The sequence below is a fragment of the Mixophyes fleayi genome, chromosome 3 (genome assembly GCF_038048845.1).
Source record: "Mixophyes fleayi isolate aMixFle1 chromosome 3, aMixFle1.hap1, whole genome shotgun sequence".
Lineage (NCBI taxonomy): Eukaryota > Metazoa > Chordata > Amphibia > Anura > Limnodynastidae > Mixophyes > Mixophyes fleayi.
Window position 1 is genome coordinate 271,302,110 of NC_134404.1, and position 27,580 is coordinate 271,329,689.

Sequence of the window (27,580 nt, forward strand, 5' to 3'; positions counted from 1 at the left end):
TGATCGCTGTATGTTTAGCATTCATTAAAAATGCTATGTATCGTAAGGTGAAAAAAATGTAAATAGTCTGGGGACAGAGGATAGCCAATCCAGCTCTGCCCTACATTAACTTAATAGTGAGCTGCTGCTAGCTGGTATGTTAGACAGTATAATCCTCACTATTACAACTAATCCATTGTACAATATAAAATTATATTAATATAAAATATGCCCACTCTCTCCGACACTGGCGCATTTTACATAAGCACGGATGCAAAAATGCAGATGTCAGGCAGAATGCATGTGGCCTCAAACCTGAAAAAAAAAGCCTTGACCCCAATTGTTGTCTGCCCCTCTTCTTCTAACTCCCGTACACAAGGAAGTGATTTATCCCTGTACAGCTGTAATATAACTTCAATATTAAAAATAATTTAACAAAAAAAACAAAAAACAAAAAAACTAGAATTAAAAATACATCCCTTTGTTCAAAGTCTGCCACAGCTTTGAATCCCAGAGACAAAGTACACATACTCAGAATTATCCAGTTAAATATGACAGTGAATTAATGGGGATGCACTAATCATGTATGTGGTTGTTCCTACAAAATTCACAAATTAAAAATCATATTCACTTAAAAACACCATCATAAGAAATCCCTGTCTCTCCCACCCTCCCAAAAAAAAACAAAGAAACAAACACAATATTAGAGTTGCAGAGTAAAAAATAAAAATGATCATCAGTGCACCCATTGCACGACCAAAACCAGTGGTTGAAATGGAAATAAAGATGTGTCAGAAAGGAAATGTTAAGTGGCGTGATGAAAATTTCATGGGAATGTAAGTGAATGGAATTGGATAGTTTTACAATGATGGCAGTGGGAGAAGTGTCAGTATGGCACACCACAGTATCCACCCCCACGGCGACCACTGACTAAAACATGACAATTGCTCTGGCCATAAAGGGGTGAATAACTACTTGTTATCAAGCTGTTGAACTGAGCGATACTTTTTTTAAAAAAAAATTACAAATGTATTAATTTTTTTTTTTTTATTAATTTGGTTATTTAACCCTCACGTTTCACTCCTAACATAATACATATACCAGTTTTGTTACAACTAATCTATGTCTGTGCGTAATGCATCTCATTAATGACCACTGTGATTATTCCATGCATATTTATAACCAATAGACTTATTTCAAACAGATTTATTTCTAAATACCTCAATATGTTTAATATGGAATTTTATTAATGACAAATTAACAAGGTTATTGCTAAATGTCCAACAAATGTTTTAGTTCAATTTTAGCCAAATGTATTATGTAGCCAATACCTAAAACCAAAAGATAATTATATGTGAAACATATAGCATAGGGTATTTATTTTTCCATTTACCTTACAGGTAATCTATCTACAGAATTATCATGGATATAACATATGGCTATATTATTTTGACATTACAAATATATTACTTTCTTATAATGAAAATAAATATGTATTTTTACTTTATGTAGTTAATGTTAATTTGCATTTACAAACCGCAATGTTTCTATAGGGAAATGAAGCTGTAACTATCAAGCAGCATCATCTTCTTTGAATTCTACAGATGGTTTTCATTGTGGAATTATTTGAGTGTCATGTTTCAAAGCAGCCATTGGGCGTTTATATGCTCCACACAGATCAATGGAATATTTAGTATTGACCAATTTGAACGAACATCTATTCTACTCATATGATTCAGCTTTAATATAGGTAGCCTTTAATAATTTAATGTTATTCATGGCATTTTGCCATTTTTATATTTTCTCATATCTCCTATTACTTGAAGAGTTAGCGTAAAATAAAACTACACTTACTACCATATGAAACACCACTTCACTTATAACTGGCAGTAAATATGCACTAACTTAATTGTATGTGTTAAAATTAGTTCGTATAATATTTTCCTTCTGTATGGTCCAGAGCAAAAGTGGTTGTTTCTGTCAGTTTCTGGCTCTTCCATCCTGACCTGCACCAGTGACATTATACCCCATTATACCTGGAGGAGTATGGCTGAGGGGCCTTTTGTATAAAAACACGGAAATTATAAGACTTAAACTATGACCTGAATGCATGGTATAGGGATCGGAAGAGTTAATAACACTTTAATTGAAGCTATATAAAGATCTGCAACAGGGACATCCCTCTTGACGCATTCATCACTCAAACATAAATGGGAAAAAAAAAAATAGCAAGTCTTTAATCTTTAAAACATATTTATAAAAAAAACAACTTAAAAAGTGTAAGGCTTCTTACCCATTGAAGCTAAAAATCTTGCTTGTACTAGGTAACTGCTATAGGGACAGAAGTCACTGCTTCCAATGATCCCATACGCATTCGCCTCCTGTATTTCATTCACCCATTCCTGACCACGAGTGCCAGGGCTGGCTACCACCGCATGTCAAACACAACAGTATCAGTGACACAGTATGTCAAACAGTCTCCTAACACCACTGGGTAACCAGCCTAAGAGATATTTGTGGAATTTTTTTTTCAACTATTCAAAATGCAAGAGACACATTAGGTCTTTTTTCAATCAATTCCCCTACCTATATATAAATGGTGGCAGATTACTCTCCCGGAGAGCGCATTTAGCATTATCTGAAAACAAAAAGTATTCTCCTGTTCCTATGCTGGAAAAGGCGCTGTGTGGGCATCAAAAGGTCTGGTGCATGGGCACTAGAGTAGCAAATAGCTTTCACAGTGTGCAATTCAAATCTGCTGATGTCTGCCCAATGATATCAGCAAATACTAGGTACACTCTACTAAACAGCGTATCTAGTCAATAATTGTAGTCTAACAGGGTGTTTAAGTGGTAACAGACCCAATTGGTGGACTCTATGTAAACAATTTAATGAGGCTAGCCTGTATATACTTTTGATTTACAAAATTGTAAATTGGCTGATTTTGTCATCTCGCTTACTTACAAAGAACAAAATTTACTCTCATTACCTTCAGGTAAAATCAGGGCTTACCTAGTTCAGGCTTTAATTCTGTAGGCAGGCTTAACTTCCTTGACATCTTTGCTGAAAGATAAAGAAAATAAAAAAAAAACAACTTAACAGATAACATCTCACTTGTTTTGTCATGCAATAGATTTGCCCATTGGTCATGCTAGTGATTATTTTAGTCGCTGGAAAGATTACAAAGATTACAAGGCTGAAAACAGAAATTAGTAAGAATTAGTATGACTTAAGATTTGGGTTTGATTGTAGTTTGTCTAAATTCAGAATTCTAGTCTAAAAAATAAAATCAGAGTATACCAACTCACAACATAATAAATATTTTGTAAACTCTCTAAAATGTTACCCAGACTTCAACAAATACATAATAAAAAAAATATGAATATAACTCAGTTCACAGAAAGTGAGGATTCTTCAGTCCATGTTGCACTGCCCCTGCGATGACCTGTATACAGTGGGGTTAATATATCAATTTAATAAAATCCATAGAAACCAATAATTTAGTTCTTTTCAGCCTTGAATAGTCAGACTAGTAAAAGCTGATATTGGATTGGTTGCTATGTGGTTACCGAACATCACTGCTCTTTGTTCAATGTTATTAAAGGGGTAGAAAACACAATGGCATGATAACTGTCCAGGTGACTGGACAGCAGTGGGATTTACCTGGCCAAAAAGGTTGATCCAGTACTGGATATGAGCATCACGAGATTGGTTTATAACCTGCCCCTTGGCAAGGTATGTCCTGCTGCTGCCCCTTTAAATAACACACAATGTTTTACTTTGGGTAGTGTGTTGCCTGTTGAGGTAGATTGAATCAGCTATGAATGGAGCTCAAAGAGAAGCTGATCAGACACACTGATCTAAAAGTGAAATGACTGCTGCACATGCTATGTTACAGGCTGAAGGTGTGGGAATCCCTGTACTCCTCTCTGAGCAGTTACTAAATTTACTTAACTTAAATCACTGCCTGGACGTTCTCTGTGGTTAAGGCATAGTGTATAAGCTTAGGGACAATTGTAGGCTTGCTGGGGCTCTTAAATAATTTGTACAACTTAGGGTGGAAATTTTGATCCCCAATGCTATGTTTTATCGCTATTTACAACTTCAGCATACCTTACTAGCCCAGGATTTGAGCGGGGAGTCCCTTCCCTTAAAGATGGAAATCCTACTTCAGGCCTTCAGTTAATCAAAGCTCACCTCCTCTACATATTCTTATTTATAGAGTGAATATGCTACAAAAACCTTATACAACTAAGGGAGAAGTGGGAGGAGGATCTTGGCCCACTCCAAGGTGAGGAATGGGGGATGATTCTTAGCAGCTTCCGCAGCTCAACTGCCTCATTGTGCAGAATAACTGAATCTGCTGAAATTTCGGATCATACCTTACTCCATGTAGATTGACAAAATTTAGATGTGGCTAGACTTCACTGTCCGAAACGTGGTGGCAATTTCTGGCATCTCTAATGGCAGTGCCCTAGAATCAAGAGCTTTTGGTCTGTAGTCATTTGGTGTGTCAATAAAACTGGGGTGAAGGTAGAGTTATATTCGCCTAGCACCTGCCTTTTTGGTTTGTTTTTTGTTTAATAATGTAAACATTTCTGCATTGATGTACTCATGCTGTCCTTATGACTAATACCTCTGAAACTAATGACTTGTCTTGCACGGCATTCTTTTTGCTTAACATGCGATTGTGGGCAGTTTCCGTTTTACCTGCCTGTTTTTCTTTTAGTATTTTGCTTGTGAAACTAAGTTAATAAATAAAAATACACTGAATTTAAAAAGAAAAAGTGAAATGGGTATTGTGATCTGGAACATCAATGTACAAATAGAGCGTTACATATCAAATTATAATTGAAACTCTATTTAACTTAAAATATATATGGTTTTGTAGGTTGTAAAGTTTATTTTATTCTTTTATATTGTTTATTTATTTATTTTTACAAATTTGCTATCCACCAATCTTTTTGTAGAATGTGGTTTGGCTCTTACAATTGCAAATATTGTCTCTGCACAAAACATGTATCCTTATGATATACTTCCTGGTCTATTTTAATGGTAATTGAAAGCAGTCTATGACCATAAAATAAATTCAAACTCTTCTGTCCAGTCACAATGACAAGGCGGTAGGGGTGGGCATGTATGAATGCTTCTATACTATGCCCAGCTCATGAACAGAAGGTTTACCATTTGTATCAGATTGAGGCACCCAATATTCTGCTAGAGAGTATCTAACCAATGGTATAAGCTAGGCAGGCCATTGTAGTTACAAAACAGAACCTATGGGTCTATTACACTTAATGGAGAAAAACATTTTTCCATGATGGTGTACAGCTCCAGGCAAGTCCGAGTGACAGGAAAGCAGGATTATGATAGTTTATGATCAGTTTACTTAGGACAGTGATCAGTTTTTATTACGCATTAAAAGTTAGAGATAATTTCCTTTAGCATTATGCTGCAACATATGAGCAATTCACTGAATATAACCAGACTCTCGATCACCAAAACCCTTAACAAAAATGTTGGACATGGTGATACAGATCTACTTAATGCAACAGAGGCCTGAACTCTGTTCTTTTAAATATCAGCACTATTTATAACCATGAAACTAAGAGCCTAAACAGAGATTCACTGCACATGCTCAAAAAAGCACCCCTGGATCACTATCAGGCATGTGGAGAATGCAGTTGGAAGATTACCACCATTAGCCTACATGTGTGGTCATGTTTCCACTAAAATAACAGGTTAACAATTTATTTACATTTGCTGGTGGGTTCTGCATACCAAAGTCACTGACAACAACATTTTCCACAAACCACCTGAATGGAAAATGAAGACGGTAAGACTTAATTAAGAGCTGCTAGGATAATGCGATTTGCTTTAAATAATGAAATTAAATTTATTTGTGGTGTTGGATATTAGATTTGTCTATAGGCTGGTATGACATATCTACATAGACCTCAAGAATTCATACATTGTACAATACATTTAGTCCCATCCTCACATCGCAGGCTGGGCTGGAGGGCATCTGTCCCCCTGGCTGGTCCTATAGTGGGCTACCTTGGGCTGGGTCACTGGGCCACCTGCATTGTTTCCCTTTAGATGTTCCTAATAGGCTTCTGAGTCTAGTCTTGCCCCCAAGGCTAAAATTTGCCATCCTTCCCCTGCAACACATCACTATGTTCTACTCAAGTGTGTGTATGCTCCTAGGGAGGTAAGCACTTTCCCTACACAGCCCATATACCAAACTCATTTCCAGTTTCATAAGCAAAGAAAACTTAAGAAATGAGAAATCCCTTATCTGAAATGATGATTATGTTTGACAGCAACACCGTAGTCTGTTCCGTTTCAGACCTAAAAACATTCTATAATCCTGTATAAAAGGGTGTGCATGGTAGATGTACATGGCTCAAGAGAACAGAGGTCATGTGTTTAACTTGTTCCTGACCTTACAAAAAATAATTTTTCCTTTGGCAGACCTGCAAAATCCAGTGTATATGTGCTTAATTTCAGATGAGCACTCCGTTCTATAAAATGTACTTAATTAGAATTAGTAATGAGAACACAATACCAACAAAAAATATAAGGATGTTAAGTTTAAAATGATCTCTTATAGATTTCTCAGGCAACTCCCTTCCATTGTGACTGATCTTCAGCTCTCAACCATCTGCTGAAGAGATCATGACTTTGTACACTACAGAAATCTACCTACGCTGCTGGTCATGAGTGTGCACACACTTCTACATTTGCCTCAACGTTCCATCGTTGATCGTGACATTTAGGAAGTTTAGAAAACCAAAATGAACAGATGCAATGTACTTTGGTACAATAAAACATGATCGTGGGAGCGTAAACACTGGCAAAATCTGACCAAATGGTTGCGTATCGAGTGATCTGAACGATAATTGAATTCGTGTGTACCCAGCTTAATGTAGCAGTTACAATATATATGTAACTATATATGCTTCAATAAAAAAAAAATATTTGATCCACAGGATTTACCACCTCCTTTGGCATCTTGTGACATCTACGTAATTTGACTTATTTTTATTATGCAGTTTATTGTCAACACTATATAGCTAGGACCTAGTTATAATTTTTCTAGCTTGCACAATAATGACATCAGGCACTTCAACATGTTCAGTCTAAATCTTATTCTAAATTAGCCTACAAGTCATTTTGTATTATGTTGTGTTACATAAAGGCTAATACTATACCTGGGCACAGGGCTCTTGCAGAGGGAACCTTTGAACATCACTTAAGAGTTTGAAGCAAAGCAGTATCATTGGTAAAGCACATAATCAGCTAATCACACAAAATTTTTAGAACAGGCAATTCAATACATTACTTATATGCTTGAACACAATGTTAGTACATGAACAAAAAACAAGCAATGATTTACAGTATTACCATTCACGACCGCTTCCTATCTCCACAGGAAGAAAATTAAGCAGATTTCTTGCCAAATACCACATTCCAAAAGCCAACATATGGACCAAGTGCTCGGTTCCCCTCACCCGGTGTAACTGGTTAAGTAGCAAGGCTCAATATACAAATACAACTAGTCGGGTTAGCCTTATGAAAGGGTCTATTACTTTTATTTTCTTTACCGATATTGACCCACACTTGTTATCTTCATAATGGAAATTTAAATTAACATGTCAGTTGGGTGCCAGAGACTGTTATATTTATTGAACCTTGCCATTTCCCAGATAATTCCTACCCAATTAACCAAGAAAAGGTTTTATCCTAGAAAAATTTGAAGAATTGTCCCATCATCCCTGATTTTTGTTAATTAAGTTTCCAAACTCCACACAGAAGCAGCCAAGTGATTACCAGTTTGCAATAAAAGAAGAAAGTGTTTACCTTTCCCCTTGTGGTTAGTTTGGCACAGAGCAAGACACAAGAATAGGATAACAGGAGAATTGTGTCTGTCCTACCTATATCAGTGGCTACCGCCCTGGAAAACTTTCTGCCCTTGCTCTTCACTGCAAATAACACGTCAATACAAGATGTCAGTGTCTAACATCAAGGCGGGTGAAGCTGTATGAAACGGTGTTATATTATGAACATAAATACTGTACCATTTTCTATAAATATTTTCATTGATTGATCATCATCCCAAGATGTGGGAGAGCCACAACCTATACAAGTGAAGACAAAATTTAATGCACACATACAGCACAAAATCAAGCTAAACATGAAATGGCGCCACTGTGGTTTTCGCAAAGCAAGTTATTACTGTTAAAAAAAAGATCATGTTATATCAATGACATACAGAATTATAAGTGACCTATGTTTTTTTTTTTTTTTATGTACCAACTTCTATTAAGCAAAGCAAATAGAACAGAATTACCCTTCCTTAAATCAAAATAGCCATTCATATATCTCGCACAAATCTAAAAGATACAGGGTCAAAACTGTGCCTAGGAATTGTGGGTAGTGACATTCAAATAACCCCATTGTATGTCTTTAGCTCTTTAAAATAAGTCTTGTGCATTAAAATAAAAAAGGTACTAAAAAAAATAAAATAAAAAAAAAAAAAAATCACTTAATATGTATACAACCCTAATCAGGCGTTATGGCATGATCCAGGCTACCTAGAAATAAGGTGAGATCAGAGACTCTCCAGCAGACATGGAACCAAGTCCCAGCATGCCCCAACAGCCTTAGTGTTTATTATAAATTTATAGCGCTAATCATATTACAAGTGCTGTATAGAGAATATGTAATCATTCACATCAGTGTCTGCCCCATTGGAGCTTACATTTAAATTCCTTACCACACACACTCAATCAGTAGGGTCCATTTTGTCAGGACCAAATAACCTACCAGTATGTTTTTGGGCACTTTGGAGCACCCAGTGGAAGCCCATGCAAATACAGGGAGAACATACAAAATCTACACAGATAGGGCCCTAGCGCTGAGGCAGCTATGCTAACCTCTGTGGCACCGTGCTTAGAGTATCAAATAGGCTTGTGCAGAAAATCAAAATGCTCTACACTGTATATAATACTGTGGTATCATTGAAACAAAAGAAAATAATTTGAGTTCTATAAGATTAAAATCAAACTTCAGAACGGATGTACTTTGAGTTGCGGCCATACACTTAATATTGTTTGAATGAAAAATCAAGTAGTACATTCCACCTTAAAAGTCCAAATCTCCTACCACCCCTTTTCAGTTTCTCTACTAAAATACAGTTTGTTCCGTAAATTATTCATGAGAGGGGATATGAGGATTGTCTTATTACACAGGGCAATTTTGTGCATGTAAAGATTTTTTAATGCGTTGCTTGAGTGCGCCTGAAAATGAAGTCATCTGTGCAATATGGTGGTGCAAAGCTGTTAATGGCCATGTACACCTTTATCTCATTGCAACAATCTCACTCCATAAAAAAAACAAAAAAAAAACCCAAAACATCTCATTCTTGCAAAATTGGGTGTTCAAATGCAAATGCTCCATAGTTTTTTCTGCCTCTGGCCAACTTCTCCCCTCTGTCTGTGCAAACTGCTACTCCACAAATGCCCTCTTTCTCAAATAAAACCCACGCTCCTTGGCATATTTGCACAATTCAAGGTACATGGCTGGTTTTGCACTGTGCAACAGATGTTTGGTGCTTTATAACTAACCTCCACTAGATTTTCACTCCATATGTTTTCATAAAACAGATTCTCAGTTGTGAAATGCAATTTTTGATGAAGTCACATGAGCAAATAAAAGTTGCCTTTTTATTTTAAAAGTAAAAGTTTCTCATTGGTGTCAATGTATTGGCTGAGTATAGAGAAATTTAACCCTGTACACTGCCATTTATGAATGATGGTTTACTGGCATATTGTTTGGTAAGGTAAAAATAAAGAGTATCCACTTGATATGTAATGTTATTGAAAATGTCTTGCTAATGTACCATATATTCCATGAAGTGCTGTAGCCACCAAGTTCTTGTCCTACCAATGCACATCTCTGCCTAAGTGCGCTAAATACTGACCTTTGCCTCTACAGGGACTGGGACTGTACGCTAAAGTGGCTGGTCAGCATGGAACGGAAATGGTGGTGAGCTAGGAGATCCAGAGAATATCAAAGAAACACTCCACTAAGTAATAACATCCCAAAGTCTGAATAAATCCACATGCAATCAATAGCTGGGGGTCCAAGATGATGATGATGATCAGAAACTTGGTACCTATTCTCCCTAGCAAATAAGGGCCACCAATTGGAGCAGCCAAGGACGCTAGCTCCTTCCTGGTGCCCAGAACCCACAAATGTGCAAACCTAAGTGAGCATACATAGGTGCTATGAGGGAGACTTGCAGCCAGGACTGGCTGGGTATTACAGTTTCCTCTGGACTGTCAAGCACCAAAGAGTGACAGGACTGACTGGAAAGCACAAGGAAAATCCCTCTTCATACCCAGATATCTGTTGGTCTTTACAAACCAGAGCGTATCTGCCGAAAACTGGGTGACTCTGAAAGAGAACACTAGAAAACACCTAATGTGTCTTTGGGGCACTCTAAGGACAATAAAGTAAATTAGTATAAAACTTACTGAAATTTTATTACTATATCTTAAAATATTTGTAAATATTAAGAAAGAGTGAAATATTAAAAACAAGTATATGGTATAATTTGACCGAAAAAAATCAAAAACTGTTAAGATCGATAGAACAACTATCGACACGTGCTGTTTCTCCAACGTATCTGCATTAATTAGATAATAATTGAGATCGGGGGTTATGTTGGGATTTCTACCCAAATATAACTGTTACTGGGTTATAATGAAGGTCTGCTAACAAATAGCCATATCTAGGAAGGTATCCTACTGGAATATAATTAGTGATTCACATCCTACTAGGAACATTGCTACCAAGACTGATAATAACGGTAATATATGTCCAAATAGCCTAATGGGCTCCTATTAATAGGTGGATTTCTGTACTTCTTACAGTCAGAAAACTGGGTGACACCTTGGCTGGACAATGGCTTTGCTGGCAGTACTGCAGGATCAATGGAAGCCTCAACCCACTGGATTGTGCTCAAGGAGGATACCCCAGGGGTTGACTGGCTGTGTATTTCGTATGTCCCATTATGTTCCCCCTTCCTTTGTTGTATTACTGTATTGCAGTATCACTGATTAATTAAAATGCTATAGTCTTTTGGTGATTTGGTTAAATGGAAAAATATTCAAGATACTTGCCTACTTGTGAAAACCGTTGCCTAAATAAACAGTACGGAGTCAGGGAATAGGCTGAAGCATTAACCTGGTAATGCTGACTTGGCATGTCAATCCTCGTCTTCGGTTAACTGCCAGTTAGTAGGTAGCCAGATGTCCCCAGTATTGTAATACTCCACTGAAGTGCTATACAGAGAGCCAGGAACTCCTCTAAGCATCATCTCTAGGCACCAACGAAATTACACATTACTTGCTGGGCTTTATATACATCAATACCTTCTACTGAAGGATTTGTTTCTGACATTGGAGCGCCATTGTTTACATAGCCAGGAAACCTCTACAAAGCATAGATGAATATTAAGAAAATAATGTTTGTGTATAATTCCCTTTTAAAATGAACTATTATGCTATGGTATGTTTAAGTAACATATTGACATCTATAGGGGAAGTTCTAATAAGAAAAATAGTTTAATTGTATGGGAACAAGTTTCACAATCCTTTTTGGTTTTAGGTGCGATTTGCCTACTATACTGTAATATCTGCATGTATAGAAAATACAGGTCACACCCATTTGTGTGGCTTCACTTGGTTGGGCAGAGCAAGAAAATGCTATAAACATCACCCATCCACATGACAGATAATGAAGAAATACAAATGTTTGGATTCACCAACAATTGGTGCAGTCTGAGCATGAGCATTCACCAACAATTGGTGCAGTCTGAGCATGATCTGTAAAGCTACAGATACCTTTTGGAATCTGGAAGGAATATTAAGGCAAATGGATGATACTACAAGGAGTTTTATTGCCAGATGCTCAATAGTAATGTAGTATATCAGGCCTGGCCAACCTGTGGCTCTCCAGGTGTTGTAAAACTACAAGTCCCAGTATGCCCTGAGAGTTATTGTCTGGCTATTTAGTGGCAAAGCATGCTGGGGCTTGTAGTTTCACAACACCTGGAGAGCCTAAGGTTGGCCAGGCCTGTAGTATATTATCCATTAGCACTTCTGTATTGCCCATTGCAGGTACAATTGCCCGTCCACATAAGGCTCCTATGAGCTAGATATATCTACCTGCCCCCTACCTCTATTACTTTTGTCTACCTGCCTCATTAATTCACACATTAGGGTTTTCCTTAATATTTGCTACTGAATTTAATGCTAAGCACCTTGACAATGAGAATGGCTATTTCAAGTGACATGTCTTCGTGGTTTAAAATATTAGTAGAATGTTTGTTCTGTTAACTCACATGTAAGTTGCTGGCGATGTGTGCGCCTATGTAAAGAAACTTTCTAATGAAATCTGATTAAACACCTCCGATTGCCACTAGCTATGTGTCAGTATAAATGGCTAACCCAAATGATTAAAATAGAAAACAAAACTCCACCACTTTATCTCGCTTAAATAATCTCCTCTCATAAAACCAAAATCTTGTTTTTGCATATTAGGGCAAAACTAGACATGGTCACACGACTGATCCATAGTCAACAAGGAACGCCACTGTTACATCCAATTCCTGCCAAACATTTGCACCTTGCAAACCCATAAAAACCAGGTGCATTTGCACAAAATTAGACATGCGACACCCCAAACAGCATTTATACTGCAGTATTGTACTTTTGCAAAGTTGTAACTGACCTATAGTTTCAAGCACCAGAGTTACAAAAAACAGAAAATAAAAAAAAAATCAGAGATGCAAGCAGACACTTTTCCTACAAGAGATGAACATATTGACCTATACACTTATACCATCCAGAGCCTAACAGAATCTCTACAGATATGGACAAAGATCGGTCAGTGACGTAACACAGATGCGCAGAGTCCGACAGATTAATAACAGAAAGGAGAAAACAGTATAAATATCATGTAGAAAAATCATTTCTATGGAACGCGTGTTGTTGCACTAGCTAAAATTACATAAAGCATTTTTTAATTCTCTATACACACACTACTAAGAATAGCAGAGACTTTAGAATTATTTACTAAATTAAATGATATCTGCATTCTAGAGAATGGACAGCAAAGTACCACCTCCTCTTCTAATAAATGTATTAAAAAAAGATCATGTTTTTTGCAGATTTTGCGGCAGAGCCAAAAGTCCATTTGCGAAGGTGTTACATTACGGCAGTTTTCCAGTTCTGCTTCGCCATCTGCAGGATTACGTATCACACTATATATTTGTAAATTCAAATTACATGAAATTTATAGTCGATAAATAAAGCTGGGATGTCGACAGTCAATTCATTCCGCCGTGTGATGTTGTTGGGGTGGGGTCTAGAACACTTAAGGCTAAATTCTCCAAATGAGTAAAATATATGGATATTTAATAGAACCATTTTTACAAAAAGTGTCCTCATCTTTGTTACCGACAAAAAAATATTCACTTTCATTTACATATAATTGATAACCTTCTGTAAACAAAGTATGATAAGCCTAAAAATAGCTATTTCTAATAAAAAAAACATCTTGCATAATAAACAAAATATTTAGATCCTGCAGCCAGGGATGATGGCAATAATGAATATATGTCCTAATATGTTCCAATATATGTTTGCCCTACATCCACCAAAACTGCAAGAGAACATGTCAACAGGACAGTATTTTGAAATTTGTGAATTTACACAATTGTATTGAAAACTGTAAATCCATGAAAAAAAAATATTCAGATAGTAACAACCTTTAGAGCTCCTCCAATCTTTTCTTATCACCAGTTTTCGCTTGATATAAATAAATAGTACTTACATTTTGACGAGTACCCACAAAATTAGTAACACAAATATTTTCATGCAATTTAAAGAGTATCACGTATTCGCCATTGATCAAAATACCATTTTTTGGCTTTAAAAAAATAAAATAAATATTGTTTTCATGCGACTTCCAGCCTCACGCTAACAATAGGAGCATCCACAAAGAAAGGACTATAATTGTTTAAATACTAGCAATTCGTCCTTGCTAGTATAAGTACATTTTCACCACCAGAGGGATCTTTATCAAAATCTGTAAATGTGGTAATATTTGCTGGACACTTGTCACTTTAGGCTGATTAGCTGCACAAGAATATTAACTTACATTACTTAAAATGAAAAGAAGAAATTGATTATCTAATAACTTCAGTTAAAATAGTTATCACACTCTCTACTTAACCAAGACAGCTGATTTCCAATGGTATTTAATGCATAAGAGTGAGTGTCAGGTATTATTTACTTTATTGAAATACTTTGGTTTTGTAATGTGTTAAAATAAAGTGTGCCCTCCAACCCCATCCGTTCAGACAGGAAAGGCAGCTTTGTAACGCACCCAATATGCTATATAGCATATGTTGGTAGCACAGTCGCCTCTCCGCCACCCCCTCTTTATCAACGGTTCCAACCAGTAGGAAGGTCTGGGAGGAGTGACGGAGGTGAAGAAGAAACTCCACTCTGACTTATTAGCATTCAAATCAAATGGTCGAACGTACAGTGCAGAGTCTTCATTGCCAACCTCCTTTCTATACAGCAACCCTTCCAGCACTTCTTACTGATTGGAAAGTGGGGACACATTTTATTTTAGAAAGCCCATTACAAAATAATTTTTTTCAATACTGCACAATGCCCAAACTTGGTGAAAAGTCCATTTAAAGAGGAAGACACATGACATGCATAATATATAGTATGCATAGAAAAGATCATATTTTGTATTTACAAGACACCTAAACATTTAGCAATATTTGAGTAATATTGGTTACATTTGTAATTTAATTGTTGTAAAGGCGAATTTTGGTGCTTAAACGTTGGCGTTTACTAGAGAAAGATACACATTTATAACAAGAATTTCCAATGCAGTGGTGCAGTTGTTAAGCTGACCAGGCTAATACAGCCTTCAACCAATGTGCAGCCTTCCAGCGACAGGTTGCCGGTAGACACTCCAGCCTACCACTGCTTGCAATCAGAAACCTACTTAAGTAGTAGGAAGCCAACATTTCAAAACATATGGAATGCATCTAAATAATTTCTATGATTAAATGAGTTATTAAACGAATGATGCAATGGATGTGTTATTTTGTGTATGCGTGAATCTAAATATCAATTTTCATGTGTCACAGTAGCTTCAGGTTTGCTCTTTTCTGTACAATTTTACATTGTTTCACTCCTATGAAAGGCAATACACCCTTTTTTGTTTAAGTTCTAGAATTATTATGATTAAAAAATGTCTAAATGATAATTGCCTAAAATATAGGCAACACATCAGCAAGTGTAAACAGAAAAAATTGTAAACAATTGAATTAGCTCCTAAATTTTATATCAGAAAAATCCCACACAATTTTAAAACAAACAAAATCAAAAGACAAATCACAAGTTGATGTTGGGCATTAATATATAATCTTAAATACAATTTCAAGTGTCTGATAACATTTTAAATGCACCAGTAAAAAACAGAAAAAAAACAAAAAAACTTTTCATTACCGATTCAGCAAAAATATAACATTTCCTTTACAAGGAAAGGTTTGACACAACAGAACAAGCAGTTTCAGCGATGGTCCCAATAAGTGCCGTGGATACATTGAATCAAGATTTCGGTATTTCGGTAGAATATTTAGGATTTTTGGCATGCAAAAGACTCCAAAGTTATAGCTTCAAGGGGACAGTAGTTTATAGCATTTACAGTTTTTAGATTTCTGGGTGGGGTCAGTAAGTACTGATTTAAGTGATTAAAGAATATTTACACTTTCAAATAACTTCCTCTCATAACTGTCTAAAATGTATCATAATTAGCCCCTTCTCCTTTCCTTGTCGTCTCGAGTTGGACTTAAATGGAGGTTATGCATTCTTAATAAATTATGTCATACAATATGTAAACAGATATGTAATCTGTTGACTACAACAAATAAATACCATAGGGTATGAGGACAGCCAGGCACATGTAGGCTGAGCTTATATGTTTGCTGGCCAGGACATTAAGAAAATTTGTCAGATTTTCTTTTGGCACGCATGGTTAGTCCAAAAAGTGTATCCTACCAAACAGAGATTTTGATTTCTGGACTGCAGAGAAGTGTTGAAAACCCCTTTTCTAAGTTGTTAAACTAAAAATACAGCTTGCATTGTTTTATGTTTAGGAGTGCACAGTATACAGGCATACTATCTTACACTGTTAGCTGAATTAGATGGGCATGCATTTGAAAGTAAGAGGTCATGCACACAAACTCAAGTTTACCTGAGGTGGGGGATTTGCAACGATCCTCTGAGGCTGTAGGGCTCTCGCTTATGTCACTAAGACCTGCTGAAACAAAATGTACAAAGAATGGTTACTAAATTGCCCATATGCTATGGAACTCTAATAAAATCCAAAACCTTTAATAAATGTTACTTTCAAAAAAGGAACCCATACAAGAGGTCAACTTTTATTTGTTAAGTAGATTTATGGTAAATTTTGGTTTCAGCCAAGCATAAAGGTAATTCTATACCAGAGGCTCTTAACCTTTGGGTCATGGCCCAAAAACTGGGTGTCCATTATGCTTAAGGTAGATCGCTGATTTATTTTGTTTGTGCAAAATTCTTATGTGCCATCAACAAAAAAAAACAAAACTAATTATGTTCCCCCTCTGCAGACTATGAAAGAGGTGGGGCTTACAGGGAAGTGTGGAGGAATTCGCCAGAACGTAGGCATGGTTAGACTAGAAATAAACTCGACTGGGTGAAGTTGTGTAAATAATGGGTGTGCAGATTGGTGGTAGGGCTTATTTTGTCCCAATTTTGCCTGAATATTGGTAGGTGTGAGTATATAATTTAAGTAGTAATCTGATTTAGCAATAATATAGCCAATTTGCAGAAAACATTACAATAGTTATATAATGTACATTAATCAAAACTGAACCATGGGTCACAAAATGGTCTCAGCCTAAAGAAGGTTAAAAAAAAAAACCCTCTGTCCTGCACATCCATATACTGCAATATGTCACAACATAGACACAGTGAATAAAAGTCCTTTGCCACCATGACTTCACATCCATTCACATTTGTAAATTAAAAATTAGAGTAAAACAGAACAAAAAATAACCAATCAATGGATGTGCGCTAGTTACATGGAACTGCTACAGGTATTTTAAGCGTCCTAGAGGAAACACAGCTTGACCAGGCAAGTGAAGAGGGCTACTACACTTTGGGAAATAAGACCTCTAGTTCCCATCATTAAAATAAATGAAAATACTTAATTACTTTAAAAAGAAAAATAATGAAGATGATACATCTAAATTTTTTTCTGTTGATTTAAAATTATGTCCCTACTCTAGTAAAATTAATAAGCTGTAGGTAACTTGTCCTATCAGCGATCTGGCACAAGTAGAGCCTGGTACCAAGAACTTTTGACAGATTAGTCATCACAGACATGAAAGTCTGTTATAAGTAGACAGCAATGTTGAAGCAAAAATGTCAAGAAAACCTAACCTGTGCCTATGACTCAAGGGCATGAGTTATGCAGACTTGACTCAGACGTAGTAGTCTCAATTTTGTCCAAATTCACCAGGCAACAAGGTTTGGAGGATTCAGACTCAGATTTGCGGTCACTCCAAGTTGGGGTGTGTGATCGCACCGCACAGGGGCGTGTCTAAGACTTCCAAAGCACTAGGCCGCCACAACCATCCCCCCAAAAAAACTCACATTGCCGCAATACAAGGCTATTGTCTTTTGTTATAAGGGTCTTTTTGTATGCAGGTGGGTGGAACATACATCCCTAAATTCAAGGCAGTTATGACAGCAGGAGAGTATTGCCTAAATCAGTACAGTTAGTAGGTATGTATTACAAAAACTACAAACACGCAGATTACTACTACTTCTGTCATATCAGAATAATGAACGCCTTCTACCCCACTATGGAATTGATCACGTAACAGATATCCCTATACCCAGTTCGTAGATTACTTGGAAACCAGCAAGATTTAATGGTTTCTGTAATCAAATATAGAAAAAAATAATTCATGTTTCTGCATCACTGTGATTGTGATCTCATCCATAACTTGCAAAGACATGAATTATTTCTTCTTTATTTTTCATTACCCCATATCACTAGAAGGAATCGCAAGACAATATTGTCATAAGAACCATTGGTAAACAGATTTTCTATTCACAACAGGTTTATATCTGAATGTAAAAGTAAGTATTTTTTGAAAATCAACTTGCAAATTATATCTAGTGGCCTTTAAAGGCATGGCTTTTGTAGAATACTAGGTTAAAACTTATTGAAAGCCAGGTTAAATAAATTAAAAGTGGCTATTATGCAAAACTCAACAATAGAGAATACATTATTATATTTTGTTAAATCATAAGTATGTTGTATCGATTTTATTTTCTATGACCCAGCTCGCTATTAAAATGATCAAAAGCTTGTCTATGGTCTACTTAATTTCGAGATGGAGACCCTGGGAGTACCCTACTCTACAGCATCTTCCCCTTTAATGAAATGGTTCGACTGACACGCCTGTCATTGAAGGAGACACAGCTCCTAAAGTCCGTTTCAGTCCTACCACAATACGATCAGCACCTACTTGCATAGAATCATAAAATCCCCCAACCCACTCAGTCCAAGGCTTCTGGTTCTGTTTTGTGGTTTCAAGGTTATCCTATTAACGTCATTAGTGTCTCTATGCCGAATGTGACTTTACTATGTATTGTTGTGTAGGAACCTTACTATGTACCCCATCTACCCTTTCCCCTTTTGCTTCTCCCCCTCCCCTTTTTAGATTTCTGTACCCCATATACTAGTTAAAACATTAATAAAAACTAAAAAAAAAATAAAAGCTATGTGATATGAAGTATACCAGTCATTATTTAGCAGTATCGTGAAGACATTGCCAAATTATACCTCAAACATCAGTTAAATTAAAGACGCTTATCAGGCACACAAAGTGAGGCACTGTCACAACATTTGATGAGGTTTCATTGTCAGGAGTTGACTTACTTATGTAAGAGCAGCGGAGTTTTTTCACAGACTCTGAATATAAGCTAGAAAGGCCGCACATGCAAGAAGCCACAGTCAGCATACCTTAGTGAAGCGATGAAAAAGGAAAAGACAGACACCAGAACAGTGCGAGGAACATGAAAACAAACCTCATAGGATAAATGTCATCTTTAATTAAATAGAATGTAAAAAAAATAATGAGACATTAAATGAGGAGGGGGAAAATAAAATAGCAAAAAAGACTGCTCTAATGCCATGGTACAGAATTAGATGAGCTTATACACATATTGTTAAGAGATGCAAAAATTTTACCTACTCACTGAGAAATTCTCTGGGGAAGAATATCATAAATCACAATGACACAGGTTATATGCACAAGTTTAACTCAAAAATAATCCCAAATGATTATTTGGACTAAAATGTACCTGTCCCCTACATACAGGGGAGGCATTTTGTGTTTTTTGGGGGGAGGGGAGGGGGAGTGCAGAACCAATGTTCCTGAGAATATAGCCCATCCACTCCCTAGAAACTTGCATATGCAAAAGAAAAAAAAAATTGTAAAAATGTCAAATGAACCCTAGGATATTATAGTTCAGTTGCATTTTGGTATATCTGATTTCATTAGCACACTGCCCCTACTATACCTATTGATTCTAAAGACCTTCCTGTCTGGGTACCAGGATTTATTTTTAAAGAGCATGTAAAAGCAACATTTTGGATTAAATGTGTGTCAAAGGCTGCACATATTACTGAGCTGAATATATATGAAACAGAAGTGTTTATACTAGATGTTGGGACATACTGAGGTCCCTCAGACTTAAAATAAAATTTCTCATATACAAGATATACTGATAATGTAACTAGTGCATATGTACATGTCTCTGGAGCTTACCGGCACAGAAGACATTTGAGATGAAGTTGTGATTATGAGGGAAAGTTCTTTTACATAAGGCAACTTGTGTTTATAGGTTTTGTGGTCCTTAAATTTCATCCACCCAAGCCAAATGGATAAAATATTATACAAGAAGTACCCAATTGAATAGTAAAGGGCTGCTTTCTTATTAATTGCTGCATTTCAACAATATTGAAGAGAGATGGGTTAACTGATTTGTTAGACCACTTGGCAAAAAAAATAAATCTATGTCTCTTTAGCCCAGTGTCATGTGAATATGGGAACAGATGGATACGAACACAATTTTATTATTGTTGTACGTACGTACGTACGTACGTACGTACAAGTCTTTAAAACCAAAAGATGGACTGAAACAGATATTGACAAAATGATAAAATAGAGTACGCAGGGCATGCTTAATAAATCACAGATCTTGCATGTGTTTTTTTTATATCCTGTATTAATAACCAGACTGACAATTGCATCCCCAAATGTGTGCGCACTAAACACATTCTCTAGAAATAAGCATCAAATCTACTTACCTCCTGAGGGTTGCCGTGTTTTGCGTGGAGAACGTGGCTGTCTCTGGTAGGGGTCATTCGAGCCATATAATTCAATTGTACCAAGGTTTAACAGAACTGTCTTCTGGATGTAGTCTACCATAGCAATACCATTGCAGTTTCCAAATACTACTCTGAAAGTTGTGCAAGGTAAAGGGGAGGGAAAAAAAAAAGTAGATTACAATTTTTTCCCAGCAGGCCTCACTAAGAACTAAACCTCTCCCACACAAGATAATTGCAAGCATAGAGACCAGTGTATAAATGTCAGTGGTTTCTCTATGGCTGCACATAGTAAAATGTCAGTGTTAAACATAATATATTTAGATGTGCGCACACAGTTCAACTGTATGAGATGTATACCTGGGATGACACCTTAGGCAGCTGGAAAACTCAAGGTGGTCCAAGATCTTGTGAAAATTATCACAACATGCAGGATTCAGCGCTCATGCGTGGGTCATGAAATAAGTGTTGTAGTAGTAGGTTGATGGATATGTAGTTTTGAATGTGCACCACAATAATCATGTAATCACTCGTAATTAGCAGTACCTGGGTACTTATGTCCCAGTCTTGTAGCTTTGGTCCGGCATTTCTATTTGAGAGTTGTTCTGAAGGAAAAAACAAGCTTTCCACGAGGGATTTGACATGCATTCCACTGTGGAACGCACCAGGTTACTTCTGGGCTAAAGTGTGGTGTGGTGTGGAGGCACGCCCAACACATTTAATCATTTGTTGTGACTTTATCAAGGGGATTGGTTTAACTCCGGTCTGTCATCTGTCTGTATTTTATAGCCTCTTGTCCCACTGATTGGATTATTTCAATTTCTTTTGTATTGGTCACGTGGAGAGTGATTGACCTGTCATTTAATAACTTAATGACAAATGAATAGATCGAGGCAGTAAAGCATGCGATTATCATCTCAAATAAACTTGAATGTTGTCCGTCTTGGGTACTACAATCCCTCTTATTTTTCTTGATTATTCGAGAAATCACTAATGTGTAATTGCGAACTGGCTCACTGTTTCCAGGAATACCAGAGAAGGTTCTGTCATTACAATTTGGACTTACTTATTTTACAAACTCTACATATTGTTATTAAATTGTTGTGTTATTTTTGTGATTGAAGCCATATGCATTTTAGCATTTCGCTGTATAGATTAAAACATTTAGTTTTATTATTATTCATGCCTGCATTATTCAGGTAGTAGGGAATACAGCTCCATTCTAGTAATAGGCACTTATTATAGATATCACATTACCATATTGTGCTTTAGTGTTAGCCAGAAAAGATAGCATGAAGACATCATAGCAATCCACAGCTAATTATGAGTGATTATATGATTAGTGTGGTGCACATTCAAAACTACATATCCATCAACCTACTACTACAACACTTAATTTATGACCCATGTATGAGCACTGAATTTTGCATGTTTTAACTGTGTGAAAACATGTATGGGTATAATGCATTAAGTTAGACACTTTATAAACACTCACATTTATTTGGCTTTATATCTACGTTTTTCTCTGTGGCCTCTCTGAGGCTAAAGCTAATCCAAAATAATTTTGTAAGCCAGTGGTCCCTAACCACTGCACAGGTACTGCTGGATGCCGCAGAACATGAAGTTAAAGGACAGTGTTCCCAGGACTTGCCTTTCATACCATTTGGTATTTGATGGAATATTTCCTGCGATCCACACCATTGGGGCAAACCAGGAGGCCTGGCGCCTTATGAACTGTTTTAATGACGCTATATGGCTTACCAGGAATCGCCTTATTTTGAAAAGGGAGAAAAGGACCCTCCAGGACTGACACAGGCTTTTCCACGCCTGCTCAGAGACTAACACCATTGACAGTCCTGAGGAGAAAGAGGACTGGTTTCCCCTTTCCCTTCTACCGCATGTGTCCGTTTTTCAATAAAGCTTTGGGTTTGTGACTCCCCCCTCCCTTACTCCCTCTATCCCATTCCCACATCACTGTTTGAAGTTTTGAAATGTCTTGCCTTTAATTTATGTACCCATACCTATATATGTGTCTGCCCCACCTTCCCCTCACAACTATTGCTTATTTGAAACTGTTATGCTTAAGTTTTGCAATACTTGATTTATAGGGTAGGCTGTCACATCTTGTACCTTATGTCATGTATTGTAGTAAAAAGTATGATTAAATTTGACAATGTATTGTGCTAACAACTGTGCTACGTCACAGTACACTTGAATGTAATATATCTTATATTTTTTGCACCTTTATACAAAATTACAAACAATAAAAAATATGGTTCCTAATCATATTTGGAGTATGCAGAAGTTGAAATAGTAATATGTCTAATTAATGAAAAAATGTTGTGTTTTAGTCATTAATAGAGATGTTCACTGACTCCCGTGTTCTGGTTTTGGATCTGGTTTAATTTGTGTTTTGGTTTTGGCAAAACTGCCCTTGCGTTCTATTTCAGCAATGACAAATTAGCAATGGAGCTCTCTTGAATGTCCCTGGAGACTTTGAAGAACACTGCTACCCTTCCTCTTTCTATTCTACCTATGACACTGCCCAACTGCACTAGAAACTGCCAAGAACTGTGCTACTCCTTCTGTGTCCTTCTGTGAAATGGCGCTGGATCGTCGTGGAGGGCGGTACTTCTAGAATCCAAAGCTTGCGAGATCCGACGTCGTAACAATGACGTTTTGCCTCATTTTCAATTCTGAGGGCTCGCGAAAGTACTGAGTCACTTGGATCTACCAAGTTTGGGTGTGTTCGGTTCTCGGGGAACCGAGCTCGAGCATCTCTAGTTATCAAGCATAAATTTAGTGTGAATTTGTGAGTGCCCCAATAAGAGACTCTTCATCTTTCATTTTTCTATTACTGTAAAGGTTGTATCAAGTGGTTCATGACATAAGATGTGGGACTTCCTGCAAAGTGATCGCTATTATTAATTAATTCCATTTTAAACTGTCCAATTAAATACAACAGAATTGGATTATGACGATGTAACAGGACCCCTTGTAAAGATTCACTTCTAACAACTGACAACGATGGATTCAGTTCACTAATTCTTTCAATACTTGTAAACAAATCAGTCAATTAAAAAAAAATAAAAAAATATCGACAAGACAGATGGGATGTAAGAAAGTCATTTGCTGGAAACAGTAGTTTAATCTGTGCCTAAAAAGACAGACTAAGCGGACTGACACATTCAGCTGCTCTGCACATCATTCATTAAGATGAATTACAAGAAACCATCACTCTGACCAACACCAGGTTGCCGATAACCTTAAATAATTATAGTGGATTTATGCGTCAGCTAGACATAGCCGTCTTGCTCGAAGACACTAAGTGGTGATAATAGAGCTACCTACTGAAAAGTGAAATTCATGGGCACATATTGTAATTGTGGTTAGATAAGAATTACAAACAAGTGAGAAAAGATTCATAGACAAAATAAAGTGTATGAAAGTTTAGCACGTTTTTGTAGTTTCCACTTCTAGAATGAATACCAATGGCAAGAATGTGTACACCACAAATCTAGAAATATTCTGTACTTAGGTTAACTGCAGCTATATTGAGGATGGTAGACAGTAAAGCATTGTCCACCTTCAGTTAACATTAGTTTGTCGGTTTCTACATGCTGTCCTGCAACTCTTACTAAACACACTGTTTATTTCCTTCCTGTGCTTTTTCAACATATTTTTTTTATATAATCAGACATAATTTTTTTTAATGGACAGAGCTCTGCTGTCCTCACCGCAGAGGATAGCACAGCATCTAGCGTAGCAATGAAAACAAAAGAAACAATTGTTCATAAAAAAAAAAAACCCCAAAAAAAACGACATTGCTGAAACCTACAGATGGATGCTACACAGATAAAATATATTTAGAAAAAAAATTGCATGTGCACAAACATAACAAAGACAGCCATGTAAAGATGTGAAATCCCTTTAGTAAATATAAGGTAACAAAAATAACTCAATGTGTATCTAAACTAATTCTGCTGCTGTCAATCTCTTGGATCGGTGGGAACTGAGCATAGAAAATGAAGAGAAATACTTACAGGCCATAGGCAGAGTTAACAGCCAAGCTGGTTATCTGCTGCGGAGGTTCTCCGCTGACCCATACGAGCTGTATTACCAGTTCTACTTGGTAGCCGGCAGATTGCTTTAAAGGAGTGCTTTTAACCCTGAAATAGAAAGGATCCAAAATAAACATCTTGCTTGTTAAGACTTTATTCCGAACAATGACATTTATAGCAGCAATCCTATATTCCGACCCCTTCAGCACATCACTTTGATGCATGGTTAAACCAGGATAAAAGTGTCTAATTTTATACGGTGACTAGTGTATAGGTGAATTTTCCCTCTGAGAGGGAGTATATGTCAGCCACTAAGAGTAACGTAAAAGTGAGAGAGCATAAACTAGAGGGGCTGAGAGATTGGAATTGTAAGAGGGTTTGGTGCATTCATGGTTTTTACCACCAGCTCTCCTTTCCATCACTGATCTCTAGAGTCTCATACACAGACCACCTCCCAACTGTAGAACATGGTATATTGCACTTGTGTTGCTGGTAAATTAATATGTTATTGTTCACCTTAAACAAGGTACATTGTCACGAATTCCATCAGATGAACTGCTGCTTGTAGATGGGTGAGACTGAAGAACAATGGGCTGGGAGTTGGGTCCCCCACTGGGTGTGGGCACTTGTTCAATGTCCGGTGACTCTAGGTCATTAAGTTCATAGAGCAACCTCACTTCCAGCATCTTAAAACACAAGAAACATGTATAAGTAGTATAGTAAAACTTAGAACCAGAAACTGAACTATACCGAACACACTGAAATCACTAAGCAGAATCACTAGCATGAAAGCAATAACGTTTAGTCTGGCTTGTAGGTAGAATTACAAGCTCATACCACCCACCATTTAAAATGAACATTTTTTTTACTCTTTTGGTCACCTCCCTAATTTGACCCTCTCAGGCCAAGCACTCCCACAAATTAATGTAACCTCACCCACAAACCATTATGCTGCACCCCATTGGTGCTCTAAATACGTGACAGTCTTGCAAGCAGCTGGAGAGTTGAAAATTACACAAGAAACTATGGTCTCTTTCCAGAACATACAATCTGTAATTGCCAGCAAGATATGTAGTTTATACTACATAATGAATGCTTGCTTAGAAATTGTAATAACTGTACACAATTCATATTTCAATATACATGTAGCATTTAAAGTTTTTTTTTTTTTGTTTTTTTTAAAACTTCCCCTCTGACTCCCTCATGTAGCAAATGGGTTTGGAGATCCCTCTACTGCAATCTCTCCCATGACCTAAAGACAGAAGTCACCACAAGGCAATCATATTGTGTGCTGTGAGAGGGAGTTCTATTCTATTGATGTCTATATGAGAGGGATGCCTCTCCCGTGCTGCATGTACACAGTGCTATTATTTTGTAGCAGCTTCTCTCTTCATGTAATGGGGTGCCAAATTAGAAAGACGGGTAATTTGTTGTTTTTGTGGTATCTAGCTTACATACAAAAAATACAGCATGGTTTTGGAAATAGAGATTAATGTTTTCATAGGAATATTGGGTTACCATGTGTATTTTATACAAGTATTTCAGTATTCGTATAAGACAAAGCATGTTATTTTTTGATCAAAATAAACTGGCATTTCGGTTTAGTAATATGCACTGATTTTTCCTCTGAACTACTTCACGGAGGCAAGACTGCCACCCTCAATTTAGAAGTGCATCAAAATGATGTGGCTTTCCACTGGAGAAAGAATGTAAAGCAGAGCGTGGTCTTTACCGGAACGACTTCTGTTGTCACTTCCTGTTTGCTGAACCTGTAAATGATGACATGGGCGGAGACACCTGCCACACATAGTACCCTGCTCTCTGGGCACCAGGAGATCATCTGGATGGCATATGGATCTTCATCTACAATGTCTGTGCTAGGCTTGTCCTCTTTATTTCGAGACTTCTCAAACACTTTTGCCGTTTTAAGCTTGTACAACATTTGCAATGTTACTAGAAACAGATGACAAAAGACAATAAGAAACCAGCACAGAATTACTCTAACAAAGACTTAGCAAATAATTTACCAACTGCTCCCATACATGTTTAAGACATGATGCATTTTAGGGTACACTGGAGCTTAGTACAGTTACTCTGCCCGATGTGGACATTGTGTCAGAGGCTCTTGTTTAAGTAAATAGTAGGGGTAATAAAGTAGGGTCAATACTAAAATGTATTGTTAACATATTGGTTAAGCCTGATAATTCCTCAACTCAACAAGTGAGCACCTTTTCCTCACATACAGGATACTCAGACAACGCTGGTTCATCTGACAGGAAATATATAAGTTACATGTGTTCTACGTATGACCTTTTTTCCCTAGTATCTCAATAGTACAAAGGAACAGAGACAATAAATTTTGACAACTAGACATATTTTGGATGTGCAAAAACTTACTTGCTGAAGCATCCCAGAATTTGATTGATCCATCGGCATGACTGAAAAGTAAAAATGTCGGCATAAATAAAACTGTAGTGAATTTTAGAAGTTTCACCTACAGTATGAGGCTTGATTTACTATGTCCTGATTTGAAACTTAACACTAAGAAATTAATTGCTCCCTTTGTAATTGACACCTGTGCAACCATATTGGTAACATACTGCAAAAGACAGAACTCTAACTTGGCAGTAGGGTGCATTTGACTAAGGGCTAAGCCCCTCTTCATTATCATTCTTTATTTCCTATTTGTCCATGTGCACAGTTTTGAAGTGGGTGGGGATAGAACAATCTGTGGCCAATCAGATGAATGTGGTGACTTTGACATAATCACACAAGTGGACAGGTCTCCAGTGAGGTAGCTGAAGTAACAAGGTCCGTCAACAGCACTGAATAGCTATGTGAGGCTGCTGTCCAGTGATTTAGGAGGATGGTGATGTCAAACATACCTCTATATGAAATAAAGTTCATATATCCAATCTGTATCTCTAGCAATCATGTGACATACATAGGTACAAAGCAGAGTTCTACATACATACACTGAAACTTACAATGCTCAA

The 27,580-nt window shown here is 36.9% G+C and overlaps 1 protein-coding gene across 6 annotated transcripts in view; it reads right to left on the reverse strand.

Annotated features, from left to right (window-relative positions):
• Positions 1-27,580, reverse strand: part of STXBP5 (syntaxin binding protein 5) — a 248,540-nt gene that overhangs the window by 20,555 nt on the left and 200,405 nt on the right. For 2 of the 6 annotated variants that reach the window (XM_075203586.1, XM_075203592.1), the window contains 9 exons: positions 26,982-27,022; positions 26,317-26,537; positions 25,101-25,270; positions 24,567-24,692; positions 20,506-20,657; positions 16,333-16,398; positions 8,061-8,120; positions 7,917-7,964; positions 2,992-3,042 (listed from right to left, as the gene is read on the reverse strand). In XM_075203586.1, the coding sequence (XP_075059687.1) occupies positions 2,992-3,042; positions 7,917-7,964; positions 8,061-8,120; positions 16,333-16,398; positions 20,506-20,657; positions 24,567-24,692; positions 25,101-25,270; positions 26,317-26,537; positions 26,982-27,022 (935 nt within the window). The remainder of the gene's footprint in view (positions 1-2,991; positions 3,043-7,916; positions 7,965-8,060; positions 8,121-16,332; positions 16,399-20,505; positions 20,658-24,566; positions 24,693-25,100; positions 25,271-26,316; positions 26,538-26,981; positions 27,023-27,580) is intronic. The other 4 variants (XM_075203587.1, XM_075203588.1, XM_075203590.1 and 1 more) reach the window with 4 other exon arrangements.